The sequence below is a fragment of the Neofelis nebulosa genome, chromosome 10 (assembly GCF_028018385.1).
Source record: "Neofelis nebulosa isolate mNeoNeb1 chromosome 10, mNeoNeb1.pri, whole genome shotgun sequence".
Classification (NCBI taxonomy): Eukaryota; Metazoa; Chordata; class Mammalia; order Carnivora; family Felidae; genus Neofelis; species Neofelis nebulosa.
Window position 1 is genome coordinate 112,721,518 of NC_080791.1, and position 14,753 is coordinate 112,736,270.

Below are 14,753 nucleotides of genomic sequence, written 5' to 3' on the forward strand. Positions count from 1 at the left end.
TAGCAACAGTAACCACGTAGCTCTTAATCGGCTACCCAGACACCCAAACTCACACATCAGCTCAATGTGCTTCATCCCGAAAAACAAAACCTCCTTGCTTCTCTGTCTGGAACTGCAGACGGACAAGATGTATGAAAACAAACCTTGTTCAGCTGAAGAGGAACAGCCCATGCCATTCAGTCCATTTGACAGTTCGTCTCCCCACAAAGCCGGGCAAAGAACAAAAATAACAAAGACTGGAGAAAATAGGGTATTCCGGTCCAAAGCTCATCAGCTTGCAACACGCTTAATATTTGCATGACTGTTTCGGACACGAGCTCTCGGCTCCCAGGCAGCCTCGCCACAGGGACCTCCGTCCTACAGAAGCCACCGTAAACGCCCCACGGCACAGCCCGTGAGACCCGGGGGGCTCGTGGGCTCCGGCGACAGCTCAACACTGGATGTCGGCAAATGGGGATTAACTTTAGTGTTTCCAGCGGCTTTGACACCCTCACTTTCCCGGAGGTGGCAAATGAAATAACCAAACGGAGGTCACGTCTAATTGTTTAAAGGGGAAGGGCGTTAAAAAACAAAGCAACACAAAACGAAAGGAGCCACAGCATCAGGTGCTGGCAACATGCATGCTGGCCGGATGGTGAGCAGAACGTTTCACGACAAGATGTAATCTCCCTTTTAAAGGGACAGAGATGCATCCACACGGCATTCTGGATCCATTTCCGGATTCTACAGACCTCGGAGTGCCCGTTAATCACCTCGCTGCTTTTCAGCATGCTTCCTGTCTTCCCCGAAAGCCACAGCGGAGCATCCCCAGTGCCCTGATTTCTTGGTCGTGAGCTTCCCCGTCCAGAAAGCAAAGCGCCCGCCGCTCCCAGGCAGAGGTTAGCTGATGATCTGAAGGGTCTTTTGGAGAAAGGCGTTGCCGACTACCCAAGTCAGGAGAACGTTTCGCCTTTTAATTTACTCCCTCTGAGTATCGACGCTGACCCCATGTCCCCACCCGCAGCTTGGGATTGGGGGATCCGTCCACCATACTTCTATTCGGAAATGCAACCCAACAGGATACAGATGAAGTCTTACCCTCACTCCCTCGGTCCAGAGTCCCGACACGTGAGCCTGGTTCTCCAAAACGGTGCCCCAGCCCCACTAAACGATCAGCTAAAGTCTGCTAGTGAGCATCACGGGCCGTCCTGACAGAGGCAAGGGCCCACAGCCTCAAGTTTAGGACACGCATCCCCGTCTTCCACATTTCTCCTATGCCGCGGGGTAGCTTCTAAGTCAAGATTTAATGCAGATCGTACCGTAGAAACACGGCCCCATCCTGTCCTCCCCGGCACCCCCGCCAGGACTCGTGAGGCTGACGGGAGGAGAGCCAGGGCACGTGGGACAAGCTGAAGCCCCCCAGCAATCACGCTGGACACCCAGCACCCGAGGGTCCAGGAGCAGACAGCGGAGTGGCCTTGACCTCGACAGATAGTGACAGCACCCTCACAGGTCACGAGGATGGGGGTCGGGAGCCAGGCCACAGAGGGTGGAATCGGAGAGCCACGTGGCCACGGAGCCTCACAAACAGCGCGCTAGAGGCCCTCACTGCAGCACGGCCCCAGAACTGCGTGGTGAAAGGGTAGAGAACCGTGTCCCCGATGCCGCCCACCGCCCATGCCTGCTCTCCCCGTCCCCCCATAAGCTCTGCACCCCAGACTCGGAGGGAGGGCAAAACATCACAATACTCCGGCAAACACATCCCTGCCAGGGACGCATACCTTCGCAGAGGTAACAGCCTCAGAAGGACAGTCGTGTGACAACGTGAGTGCCCTCGATGGTGGCTGACGTAGCCCCCAAAAGACGTGGGAGTCCTAATCCCTGGAGCAACTTAAGAATCTCAAGACGAGAGCATCCTGGATTTCGGGTGGCTTTAAATACAAAGACTCGCGCCCTTATCAGAGAAAGGAGAGGGGACCGGGGACACAGGTGCAGTGAGGGGGCCATGTGCAGCAGCGACAAAGACAGGGGCCACGCCTATCACCCGAGGGATGCCAAGGGACGCCGGGTCCCATCAAAACCGGAGGGAGGCAAGGACGGACCGACCACACCAGCACCTCGACTCGGCACGTCCGGTCTCCAGAACGGAGGCAGAATAAATCTCCGTTGATTCCCGCTGCCTGGCTGCTGGCAACTCTTTACGGCAACCCAGGACACTGGTACGTGGTCCGTCCTCACGGTCGAAGCAAGCCCACCCAAGCCAGGGGTGGGGCAGGCCGGCGGGGGATCCCGGGAGGCACAGGTGGGTCTGGCCTTTGGAAGCCCAGCACCGGAATGCTGGGGGGACACAGACTGGTGACTACAGATACCACACCAGGCCCCCGAGTCGGGCTCCCTGGGGGCGGCTCTGGCCATCTCCGTCCGCAGAGTTCCCCAGGCACACCCCACACTTGGCACGCACTGCTGGGTGCCGGGGAACCCTGGAGGTTTGGGTCGGCAACTCATGATCAGTCAGGAACTGTTTGGGGAACGACGGCCAGCAGCTCAGAAGACTCACTCAGGGGGAGGGGGGACGAGGAAGCAGCCAGGGTGGCACGGGTCCAGGACACGGGGAAATGGGCATATGCCCCAATCAAAGAGGAAACGTGCACAAAAGAGTCTAGGTTTCTGAACAGTCGCTTGCTGTTCTCCGGTGATGGGGTGACGGGTTAGTAGCCTGTCCCGCTTGAGAAGTGACTTTCACCTGTGCTCCGGAACCCGGGGCAGGGCGGCAAAGGGGGCATCAGGCTCTGTGGCTCACACCTCCTCCCCGGCCAGGCCTTAGGCGGACAAAGGTCTCTGGGGAAGAAGGTCCCCGAACGGGCACAGGGCCTGAGCGGGAGAAGGTGCTCGATGAAGAGTCGTCGTGGAAAGAAGTGATAGGCACCTGGGTACCAGCTAGTTCAGGCACCCCCGGGGGCTCCCTAAGGAGGTTCCAGCAAAATACACTGTTTTCAACCCAGAGGGAAAAGGGTGCCCCCTCCAGCAGCGAGAAGCAGACGGCTTTCCTGAGGACGCACAACTTCTCCAGACAAAGAGGCACCAGCTCGGCTGGGGCTCTGGGTTTCAGAGCCCGGACTCCCGTGGGGCCACCTTGTGGAGGTGACCCTGCACCCTGCGTGTCCTCCTCCGTCCCGCTCCGTGTCCCTGTCCCAGTCCCAGACAGCCACTACCAGGGGGCACCCTTCACCTGCAAGGTCTCCCCGTGACCCCGTGCTGCAGGAGCATTGCCGGGACCTCCAACACTTCCTGTGGGAGACAAGTGAGGTGTCAGAGGGCAACGCGGAGTCAAGGAGGAGTCAGGACACGGGGAGGAGCCACTAGTTCCTTAGGTGGGAGCTTATTCGGGGCCGTGGGTGAGGACAGGGGCCTCCGGGAACTCTGTCTAAAGCACGGCGCCCCTGAATGGAGGCCGAGCGGCTTGCACGCCGTGGGTGAGGCTGCCCTGAGCTTCAAGCCTTCCCAGGTTCGGACTTCCTGCCCGGTGCAGGCGCTGCCCCGCCCAGACTCCCACCGCACAGGGCACCTGCTCCCCGCCGGGAACAAGCGAGGCACAGGGCAGAGGCTCAGTGCGCACAGGGCTGAATCGGGGTTTTACAACAGGCTGACAGCGTCGGTGAATCAGCACGTTGAGGGATGTCTATGCCCACAAAGGACCCACAGGCCCGTTTGCTGGACCACAGTCAGACCCCTCGTCAGAAACTCGGGGGAAAGGAGAGGTCTCCTTTCCTTCTTTGGAGGTGCCGAAGGGACCCCACAGGTAGCAGACCACCCCTTCCCTGCAGGGCACACGGTGGAAAAGCCCACAATGCAGGGGACAGGAGGTGCGGACCCCTGCCTCACATGACCGAAAAGCTGGCCCTGTGTCTTCACGGAGCCCCGGGTGGTCTTACACAGGTTCGGAGTAAATGCCTCAGACCTCAGCCCCAGGACTGATAGATACGGACGCCGTACAAGCCTGCGGGGAGTGTCCCCAGGTCTCAGGAGGGCTGCCCTTCGTAGTCTAAATAAATCATTGGCCAGAACGGGCGAGCGGTGATTCAAACGTATTCACCCAACACACAGGAATCCTTCCATCGTAGGAGAAGCCCTCAGTTGGTCCGAGAGTCTGCATCCCGTATGGGGAATCTCGAAATCTCAAAACGGAGGAGACAGTCAGGAAGCTCCCCACTTTTTGTCTTAACATCAGCTCGGTACCTCAATGGACGCGTCACTTTGTGAGTAGGACCGTTTAGGGGCTGGTCCTCGTACTGGTGGTGGGGCGGGCCGGGAGCATGGATATATGGGGCTCTCGGCCCCCCTCCAGGAGCCAGGGTGGGGAAGCCACTTCCCGACTCCCTCCTGCCCATCAAGGTCGGTGCTCAGAGCAGTAAGGAGGGCCCGTTAGGGTCAGAGACAGCTCAACTCAAGAGGCGCGTCCCCGTGGTCGTGGGGTGAGGCCCGCACACGCTCCCTGCCCCGCCTCGGCTCTGCGTCCTGCTTCAAAGAGCCCCGATTCCCGGAACAGCGTCTGACACTTCGACCTGGAGACAACCCCATCCCACCGCGCGGCCCTCCGTCCCGGGGACGACGTCGGGAGGGAGCTGCTGGCACCCGCGCGCTCATTTCATTCTCTGAGTCGCACGGCAGACGTGAACTCATCCATCTTTACGACGCGCTCCCGGGGGCGCTGGTCTCAGAGCAACGCGGCAGCTTGCCCTGGCTCACGGGAGGGACTGGCGTCGGCATCGGGCTCGGCCTTCAGGAGGCCCCGATGCCCGGCGCACAGCCCGGGGTGACTCCAGCAAAGCTCCTGGCTCCGCATCCTTGTTCGGTTCTCAGACCCAAGGTGGGTACCAGCCACACATCACACACGGTAAAGACTCGACAGCCAGACACGTGCTTTTGCTCAAACACGGGGGGGGGGGCACAGGCGGTGAGACACAGACGCCATCCAGCCACCTTCCCAGGCACCTCGGAGCCCACCGCCCACCCCGTCCACGGATCGGCACCATCTGTGAAAGCTCACCACCGCTGGTCCAATGGGGCTGCTCCCCGCTGCAAGTCCTGTGCAAGCCCGGGGCTGGAGGAAACAGGCCGGCGGGCTCTTCCGAGATGCAAGAGCGGGCCCAGCCGCCGGGAGGGCGATGGGCCAGAGGAGGGGCCCCAGAGACAGTCCTTCTGGTCGGCACAAGGGGTACTAGAGAGGGGAACAGTCGTGAGCACCCCCGCAGGGGCAGAGGAACGGACGCAGAGACGGGGACCCGGGGCGACACCGGTCTCCCCTCCGCCTCGCTCACCGTCGCCTCTGAGTTCACGCGGGGAGGCGTGAGATTCAGGACAACGAGCCTAAGTCAGCCGCAAATGAACTCGAGGCCCCAGGGGGACAGCGGTGCCCTCCGTCCACCGCGTGCGTACTGAGGACGCGCGAGCGAGGAGACGGCGCGGCGGCTAGGGCCGCGCTCTCCGACACGGTTTGCTAACTGCGGACGCGGAGCCGCCATCGCGAGGGTGGGAGACGGCGGGGGCTGTCTCCTCGCCGGACGGAGCCCCGCCCCCCGAGCCTACTCACCGATGTCCGTCTCCTTGTGGTTCTTGATGTACTCCGCCAGCTCAAAGTTGCCCGCTATGATCGCCACCTGCCGAGAGCAGACATCACGTTAGCGCAGAGCCCTGGCCGTTCGCACCCGTCCGCGCCGCCGACGGCCGCACCGCACGGCGGGCCCAACCGGGGCCCCCCAGAAAGACGAGACGTACGCCCTTATTTTCGGTTTTATTCAGATGTAACCGACACTCAACACCGTGTGAGGTTAAGGTGCGCGAGGAAACACCTTGACGGCCGGCGACGGTGGGAAGGTCGCAACTCGGTCAGTTAACCTCTGTCACCGCATATGGCTACAGAGACCCTTCTCCCCGGGACGAGAACTTCTAGGATCTGCTCTCTAGGCAACTTGCCAGCATACCTACGGCAGGGTGAGCGCCAGTCCCCGGGCAGAACGCCACATCTCCACCACCAGCCCCCCTTTTACCTGGAAGTCAGTGCCTCCTGCCCCCCCCCCGCCCACCCCCTGCCCCCCCCCCCCCCGCCCACCCCCTGCCCCCTGCCTCGGCAACCACACGTCTGACCTCTCTTCCGGTGGGTTTGGACTTTTAGATTCCACGTATCGGTGAGACTGTATGGTTTATGTCTCCGTGTGACTTAATTCGCTTAGCTTGGTGCCCTCCAGGCCCATGCGTGTTATCACAAGCGGGGAGAACAGTCCCAACTCTTTTTAGAAAAAGTTTTTTAATCAGTTTATTTATTTGAGAGAGAGAGAGAGAAAGGGAGAGAGAATCCCAAGCAGGCTCCGTGCTGCCATCACAGAGCAGGGCTCCAACTCCCAAACCGTGAGATCCTGACCTGAGCCGAGATCGAGACTCAGACGCGCCACTGACTGAGCCCCCAGCACCCCAGTCATGACTCTCAAAACGGCAGCCACAGGCTCCATCAGCCCCCACACATCACGCTCACCCCCCGCAAAGCCCCGGGCCACTCGACAAGGTGAGGCTCTCATTCCACGAGGACCCACAGGAGAGCAAGCATCTGCCCAGAAGGTCCCCAGCAGGGACCATCTGCACAGGAGCAGGGTGGGGCGCTCAGTGAGCCTGCGTCTGGAGGGCCCCTGGACCGTGTCCTGTACTCGGCCCGGCATGCCCGCGCGTCCCGTCCTTCTGATTAGACACGAGCCACTCCCCATAAGCAGGGAGAAGGGAATCCTCAAAAAAGTACCCAAAGCTCTTCACCAGATTTCAGTCTGGTGGAAAAAAATCCCACCCTTGCATGTGTGCAGAAGACCAGAACCAACACCTACGGGAAACGCTCCCAATGCGGGCCCCACAGATCTGTGGGCTGACACGAAAACTCCGGGGTGGGGCTGGAGGGGGAGGGAGACCAGGCGCCAGAAGCACGTGGGCAGGGCTCCCGGCACCACAGGCGACGGTCTACACCCACGGGAGCCAGGCCTGCAGGTGCCAGCCTGGAGACACACGCACATCTACAGCCCTGCGGTGATGACGCGGGTGGGACTCAGCCAATCATCCGAAGGCTTTATTAGCAAACCCTGACTTCCTGGAGAAGCGACTCCCGCCCGAGCCTCCCGCCCGCCCTACGGATCCCAGACTCGCCAGCCCCCACAGTCACGCGAATGAGCTGGTCACAAGAAACTGCCTCAATGTAGATCTCTCCAACCCGTCGGGCCCGCTGCCCTGGAGCGTCCTGATGGGGGCAGCTTTGCAGAGGCCGGGGGGCCAGACACCCAGGGATCCCGGGCCCCCGCCCTCAGGAGTGACGCTGCTTTCCACGGGTGCCCTCCAAGGATGCCGCCCGAGAGGAGCGGCCGGCCGCCGAGGCCGGGCCCTCCCCGGCTTGCCAGTGGAAGACCAGCCACGGGAGCCGCTGCTGACGCCAGCGAAAGCCAGAAGGCAAAGAGCGGTTCAGGGGTGGCCCCTGGGTCTGCCAAGATGGGTGGCTACTATCAAAATCCAGAAGATAGTAAGTGCTAGCGAGGATGTGGAGAGCCCGGCCTGTTTGCGCCCACGTGCGCCCTGCCGCTGTTAAGGTAAGAAGGCTCAGCCACCGTGGGAAGCAGCTTGGAGGGCCTCGGGGAGTGAACGAGAATGACTACGTGATCCAGCAATCCTACCTCCGGGGTCAGACCCGAAGGGACCGAAAGCGGGTATGATAGTTAATTATATGTGTCATCTTGACTGAGCCACAGGGGTGCCCAGACAGTCGGCCAAAAACTAACATGGGTGTGTCTGCGAGGGCGTTTCTGGACGACACGAACGTCCGACTCAGCAGGCTCAGTAAAGCCGCCAGCCCTCCCCGGCTCTGGTGGGCCTCGTCCCACCAGTTGAAGGCCTGAGAAGAACAAAGAGTCTGACTGAGCAGGAAGTCCGCCTGCCAGACGGCTGAGCTGGCGGGTAGGTCTCTTCCGACCTTCAGACCCGGACGGAAGTGCCAGCTGAGCCTCAGGCCCGCCAGCTTTCAGACTGAGACCTGCACCATCACTGCCTGGGCCTCCAGCTTGTCACAGCATCAGCCCTGGACTTCTCAGCCACCATACAGGGGTGTGTGTGTGTGTGTGTGTGTGTGTGTGTGTGTGCGTGCGTGCACGTGTGCACACGTGCATCCCACTGGCTCTGTTTCCCTGGTGAGTGCAGGTCTAGGTCCTGGGGTGGGGCCACTGTAACAAATGCCCGCCAGTGTGGAAGCAGCTTTGGGAGCAGGGGCGGCAGAGGCTGGAAGAGGTCTGGGGTGCACGGATGGTCAAGGCCATTCTGATGGACTCTCACACCGAATCACGAGGAAATGCGGTCGCATTATAAAGTCACCAACGGCTCGGCCAACTGGTGCTTGCGTCCTAGGGTTGTGCGGAAGGCAGAACGCACGAGCGAGAGTTGGGAACTTGGCGGAGGAGACGTCTATGCAGAGTGAAGGAGCAGCAGGCTGCTCGTAGTGACGTGCCAGGGGAGACGAACCGGAGGCAGAGGGCTTAAGCGAGAAGGAGCCAGAACGCGAAGACTGGGGAACATCCTCGGCCCATGCCTGTTGCAAACAATGAGAAAGCGTGCTCTGAAGAGAAGACCGTGCACGCGGCATAGCCGGACTACCACTGGACAAAGAGTGCACGGGATTATGGGAGCAGAGACACCGCAGGTTTGAACTGAGAGGGCGGAGCCAGACTGTAACCGGGAAAGGCTGGGGGCTTCTTGGTTTGGACGAGAGAGGACAGTAGCTCCTGGGCAGCAAACATACAACACTCTTCCCGAAGGAGATTCGGAGACTACCAGGCCACTGCCTGGGTTCCACCAGGAGCCTTGTGGGGTGGGACCGCCCTGCAGAGCAGGGGTGAGGCTGCTGCCCTGGCGAGCCCACAGGCCAGGGCACCGAAGCAAACAGGGCTGCTCTCGAGCCGAAAGACCTCGCCGAGCTGGCTGCTGGGCTCCAGACCGCTGGGGACCCGACACCCCTTCCTTCTGTTTCAGCCTCTCTTTTGGAACGGGGACGTCTGGCCTGTGAGGGTCTCGCTGTCACGCCTTGGAAGCACCCAGCTCGTCGGTTTCACAGGTTCCCAGCGGGAGACGTACTTGGCCCGAGGATGATCCATACCTGGAGTCTCACGCACACCTGAGCTGGATGATGTTTAAGTGGGACTTGGGACTTTAGAGATGGTGCCGGAGTGAGGTAAGACTTTGGGGGGCTGTTAGGTGAAATCAGTGTGCTCTCCGTGCCAGAAATACATGGATTTGGGGGCTCAGGGGGTGGAGTGTTGCATACTTAACGTCTGTGCCCTACCCACCCCCCCATCCTGTGTTGAAAACTAACCCCCAAGGGGAATGGAATTTGGAGGTGGGGTCTTTGGGAGGTAGTTAGGGTGACACGAGGTCATGAGGGTGTAGCCCCTGTCGGGGGATTTGCAACCTTGTAAGAGGGGGATACCAGAGACGCTCTCTCTCCCCCCGACCACATGAGGACACGGCAAGAAGGCCAGCCAGCAAGAGAGGCCCCACCAGAACCCAACTGTGCCGCGCCCGACCTTGGAGCTCCAGCCCCCAGAACTGTCTGTTGTTCAAGCCCCCTGGTCTGTGGTCTTCCATTACGGCAGCAAGGACAGATTCAGAAAGCAGGCATCCAAAGAGGTACCTACACACCCACGTTCACAGCAGCGCCACTCACAACAGCCAACGACGGAGGCACCCCCGGGCCCGTCAACAGATGAGTGGATGCTCACGTGTGATCCACTCACACGAGGCCCCTGGGGTCTCCAGATTCCCGGAGATGGAGAGTGGACGGTGGGCGCCGGGGCTGGGGGAGGGGCCGGGGGTCCGTGCTTCATGGAGACAGAGCTTCAGTTTTGCAAGACGGAGAGTTCTGGAGATGGATAGTGGTGATGGTTTCAGAACAAGGTACTCAACGCCACTGAACAGACTAAGACAGCAAGACTTCTGGTTTGTACATTTTACAATTAAACAAAAAAAGGCAAAAGTGCACCTGTGTGGACCAGCAGGACAGAAGGTCAAGTATGGATGAATAGGCCAGGAGGTGTTGGAGAGATGCCTGAGCTTTGGAACAGCCAACTCCCCACGAGGCATGGGGGGTGCTGGAATGAAGCGGGGAGGGAGGCCTCAGACAGCGCACACAGGAGCAGGGAGCACGCTCCGAGTTACCAGGGAGCACCCTCGGAGTTAGCCGGGAGCATGCTTCGAATCTACCTGTGAATTAGGTAGGTCCTCTGGCCCACCCAGGCCCTGCACCCGCCTCATCGATGAGGCGAGAGGGTTTCCTGTGGACAGACACACTGGGCCGTGGTGGGGCACACCCAAAGACCCACACTCTGCCCATCAGTAAGCAGGGAAAGGTTTAGGGTACCTCATCAGGGGTGCCCCCAAACCGTCCGTGACTTTTGCCAAAGGGCTGTACTAGATACACACGGGGGCAGCGTGTTTAGGGGACACCGGGGCAGGTGGGGGGCTGTGTGCGTCACAGCAGGATATGAGGTGCCACCCACAACCCACGCCGACACCTGCCTGTTGTCCTTCCCAAAGTCAAGAAGGGGAGCTGACCCAGCTGCACACCTACTATGCGCCAGGCTTTGTGCTGGAGGCTGGGGGCCCCAGGCAAACCCCCACCCCTACGGTCAGGGCCGTCCCTCACCAGACAGCTGGAATCCCACACCGTCGCCTAGAATGCTGTGCCCCTACCCCTGTATGGCTTTGAGACCAACACGAGGAACGTAAGGAACAGAGTGAGGGGCTCAGCATGGTGGAGGGGGCATCGTGCAGTACCAGGAGCAAAGAGCCTAGGGGACTGAGGGCAGGGGGCGACCTGACAGAGGAAAACTGACACCACACACAGGGGAGGAGGGCGCAAAGAAAGCTGGTTGGCTCTCGCTGCAACTCTCTGCTGATCTATTTCTACCCATCCTGTATCAGGCCACCCTTCCACAGCAGGACTTCCTGGAAGACCCCAGCACTGTGTGCACAATACCCTCTGTGAGTTCATGCCAGCCACCCACCAATCCACTCAACCAACTACCCAGTCTTCCATCCACTCAACCATCTACCCAGTCATCCATCCAGTCAACCAACTACCCAGTCATCCATCCACTTAACCAACTACCCAGTCATCCACCCACTCAACCATCTACCCAGGCATCCACCCACTCAACCATCTACCCAGGCATCCATCCACTCAACCATCTACCCAGGCATCCATCCACTCAACCAACTACCCAGTCATCCACCCACTCAACCATCTACCCAGGCATCCATCCACTCAACCATCTACCCAGGCATCCATCCACTCAACCATCTACCCAGTCATCCACCCACTCAACCAACTACCCAGTCATCCATCCACTCAACCATCTACCCAGTCATCCACCCACTCAACCATCTACCCAGTCATCCATCCAGTCAACCAACTACCCAGTCATCCATCCACTCAACCAACTACCCAGTCATCCATCCACTCAACCAACTACCCAGGCATCCACCCACTCAACCAACTACCCAGGCATCCATCCACTCAACCAACTACCCAGGCATCCACCCACTCAACCAACTACCCAGGCATCCACCCACTCAACCAAGTACCCAGGCATCCATCCACAACCAACTACCCAGCCACCCATCCACTCAACCAACTACCCAGGCATCCACCCACTCAACCAACTACCCAGTCATCCACCCACTCAACCATCTACCCAGTCATCCACCCACTCAACCAACTACCCAGTCATCCATCCACTCAACCAACTACCCAGTCATCCACCCACTCAACCATCTACCCAGTCATCCACCCACTCAACCATCTACCCAGTCATCCATCCACTCAACCAACTACCCAGGCATCCATCCACTCAACCAACTACCCAGGCATCCACCCACTCAACCAACTACCCAGGCATCCACCCACTCAACCAACTACCCAGGCATCCATCCACTCAACCAACTACCCAGGCATCCACCCACTCAACCAACTACCCAGGCATCCATCCACAACCAACTACCCAGTCATCCACCCACTCAACCAACTACCCAGGCATCCACCCACTCAACTATCTACCCAGCCACCCATCCACTCAACCAACTACCCAGTCATCCACCCACTCAACCAACTACCCAGGCATCCATCCACTCAACCAACTACCCAGTCACCCACCCACTCAACCAACTACCCAGCCACCCACCCACTCAACCAACTACCCAGCCACCCATCCACTCAACCAACTACCCAGGCATCCACCCACTCAACCAACTACCCAGGCATCCACCCACTCAACCAACTACCCAGGCATCCATCCACTCAACCAACTACCCAGGCATCCACCCACTCAACCAACTACCCAGGCATCCATCCACTCAACCAACTACCCAGGCATCCACCCACTCAACCAACTACCCAGGCATCCATCCACTCAACCAACTACCCAGGCATCCACCCACTCAACCAACTACCCAGGCATCCATCCACTCAACCAACTACCCAGGCATCCACCCACTCAACCAACTACCCAGGCATCCACCCACTCAACCAACTACCCAGGCATCCATCCACTCAACCAACTACCCAGGCATCCACCCACTCAACCAACTACCCAGGCATCCATCCACTCAACCAACTACCCAGGCATCCACCCACTCAACCAACTACCCAGGCATCCATCCACTCAACCAACTACCCAGGCATCCACCCACTCAACCAACTACCCAGGCATCCATCCACTCAACCAACTACCATCCACCCACTCAACCAACTACCCAGGCATCCACCCACTCAACCAACTACCCAGGCATCCATCCACAACCAACTACCCAGTCATCCACCCACTCAACCAACTACCCAGGCATCCACCCACTCAACCATCTACCCAGCCACCCATCCACTCAACCAACTACCCAGTCACCCACCCACTCAACCAACTACCCAGGCATCCATCCAGTCAACCAACTACCCAGTCACCCACCCACTCAACCAACTACCCAGCCACCCATCCACTCAACCAACTACCCAGGCATCCATCCAGTCAACCAACTACCCAGCCACCCACCCACTCAACCAACTACCCAGGCATCCACCCACTCAACCAACTACCCAGGCATCCACCCACTCAACCAACTACCCAGGCATCCACCCACTCAACCAACTACCCAGGCATCCACCCACTCAACCAACTACCCAGGCATCCACCCACTCAACCAACTACCCAGGCACCCATCCACTCAACCAACTACCCAGGCATCCACCCACTCAACCAACTACCCAGGCATCCACCCACTCAACCAACTACCCAGGCATCCATCCACTCAACCAACTACCCAGGCATCCACCCACTCAACCAACTACCCAGGCATCCATCCACTCAACCACCCACCCCTCCATCTACTTATCCACCCTTCCCTTACCCATCCAGTTACCCTGTTATCCATCCATCCATCCACCGTCCACCCACCCACGCACCCTGCTACCATTAACTGAGCACCACCATGTGCCACGTCCCTTGCCCCCAGCACTCAAAGCTCTCCCTGGTCTCTGTGGGTAAGCTTGCATTCTAGACAAGGAAACAACTCTACCTGAGCCCAAGTATCACGTGGACCCGCATCCTCTCCCACCCATCATCTGGTCTAATGCTGAGCTCCGAGTGGGGGCCAACAAACTCCTGCCTTCCTGCTCAGGGCGGGTGAGGGGCATGAACACTTTCATAGTGATACTGGTGCCCCCTTGTGATGTTCCCCTCGGTCTCCCCGGCTCCCGGCGGCAGGCAGTGAGTACCCTAGAGATGCCGCTGCCTTGCTGGGGTGCCCACGGTGCATCCGCTTGGCCGGCCCCTGGAGTTAGCACCAGGCGGGGCGAGAAGCTGCGGGTGTCCATGTTACCGACCGCATTCCTGATCCTGAGGCGCAGCCAGAATGTGGAGAACCCACTCCCCTGCCCCGAATGCAGCCTCCTCCTGTTGCCATTGCCAAATGAGCCTCCTAACACGGAAAGCTATTTATAGGCGGCTCTGTGACCCTGGCGTGTCCTTGCTATAACTGGAAAACGGCTCCGTGCAAAGACGGCGGGGGAGACCGCGGGCTTGGCACGTCCCCGTCTTCAGTTTCCCTTCCGGATGACTCCACGTCGCCAACCTGAGACCTATCGCAAATCAGGCAGCGACCGGCCCCCAGAGGCCTGGGAGCCTGGGAGGGACGGCTCAGTTATGAGCATCCCGCAGGCACACAGAGGGAGCTGGGCACCCAGCCCTGGACTCCGCCAGACAGACTCCACAGGGGGTCTTTGCTCAGTCTCTGGGGCTGAGCCCAGGGACGCAGTCGGCAATCCTGCAGATTCCAAATGCAGTAGCACCCGAGGTTGTGCCAAATCCCACGTGGGGCCAGGAGCCTTGGCAAACCGATGTGTTACCTGGAGGCCCTCGGCTTACTCAGGGACCCCACGCTGGTTGGGGGGGGAGGTGCCCCCAACCACCGTGGGGCTGCTTGGGGAGAGCAGGCCAGGCACCGAGCCGAGAGGCAGCTAGGCCGGGTGACCCGACGGGCCACCCCAGGTTAAACGGGGATCCTGAGGAATCCTGGGAAGAACCGCCCAGGCCAGGCCTCTCCTTTGCTAAAACCCCGAGGCTGGGAATGAAGTGCTCCCCACCATCTCTCAGAACACCACGCAGACCACCCGGCCCCCGTGTCCCTCCCCAGGAAGGGGACGCCCTGGGCTGCGG

The 14,753-nt window shown here is 59.8% G+C and overlaps 1 protein-coding gene across 9 annotated transcripts in view; it reads right to left on the reverse strand.

Moving 5' to 3' along the window:
• The window catches only part of SHANK2 (SH3 and multiple ankyrin repeat domains 2), a 497,540-nt gene that overhangs the window by 327,605 nt on the left and 155,182 nt on the right, over window positions 1-14,753 (reverse strand). For 7 of the 9 annotated variants that reach the window (XM_058689981.1, XM_058689980.1, XM_058689979.1 and 4 more), the window contains exons 11-12: window positions 5,570-5,636; window positions 5,027-5,197 (exon numbers count right to left, since the gene is read on the reverse strand). In XM_058689981.1, coding sequence (XP_058545964.1) covers window positions 5,027-5,197; window positions 5,570-5,636 — 238 coding nt within the window. The remainder of the gene's footprint in view (window positions 1-5,026; window positions 5,198-5,569; window positions 5,637-14,753) is intronic. The other 2 variants (XM_058689985.1, XM_058689982.1) reach the window with 1 other exon arrangement.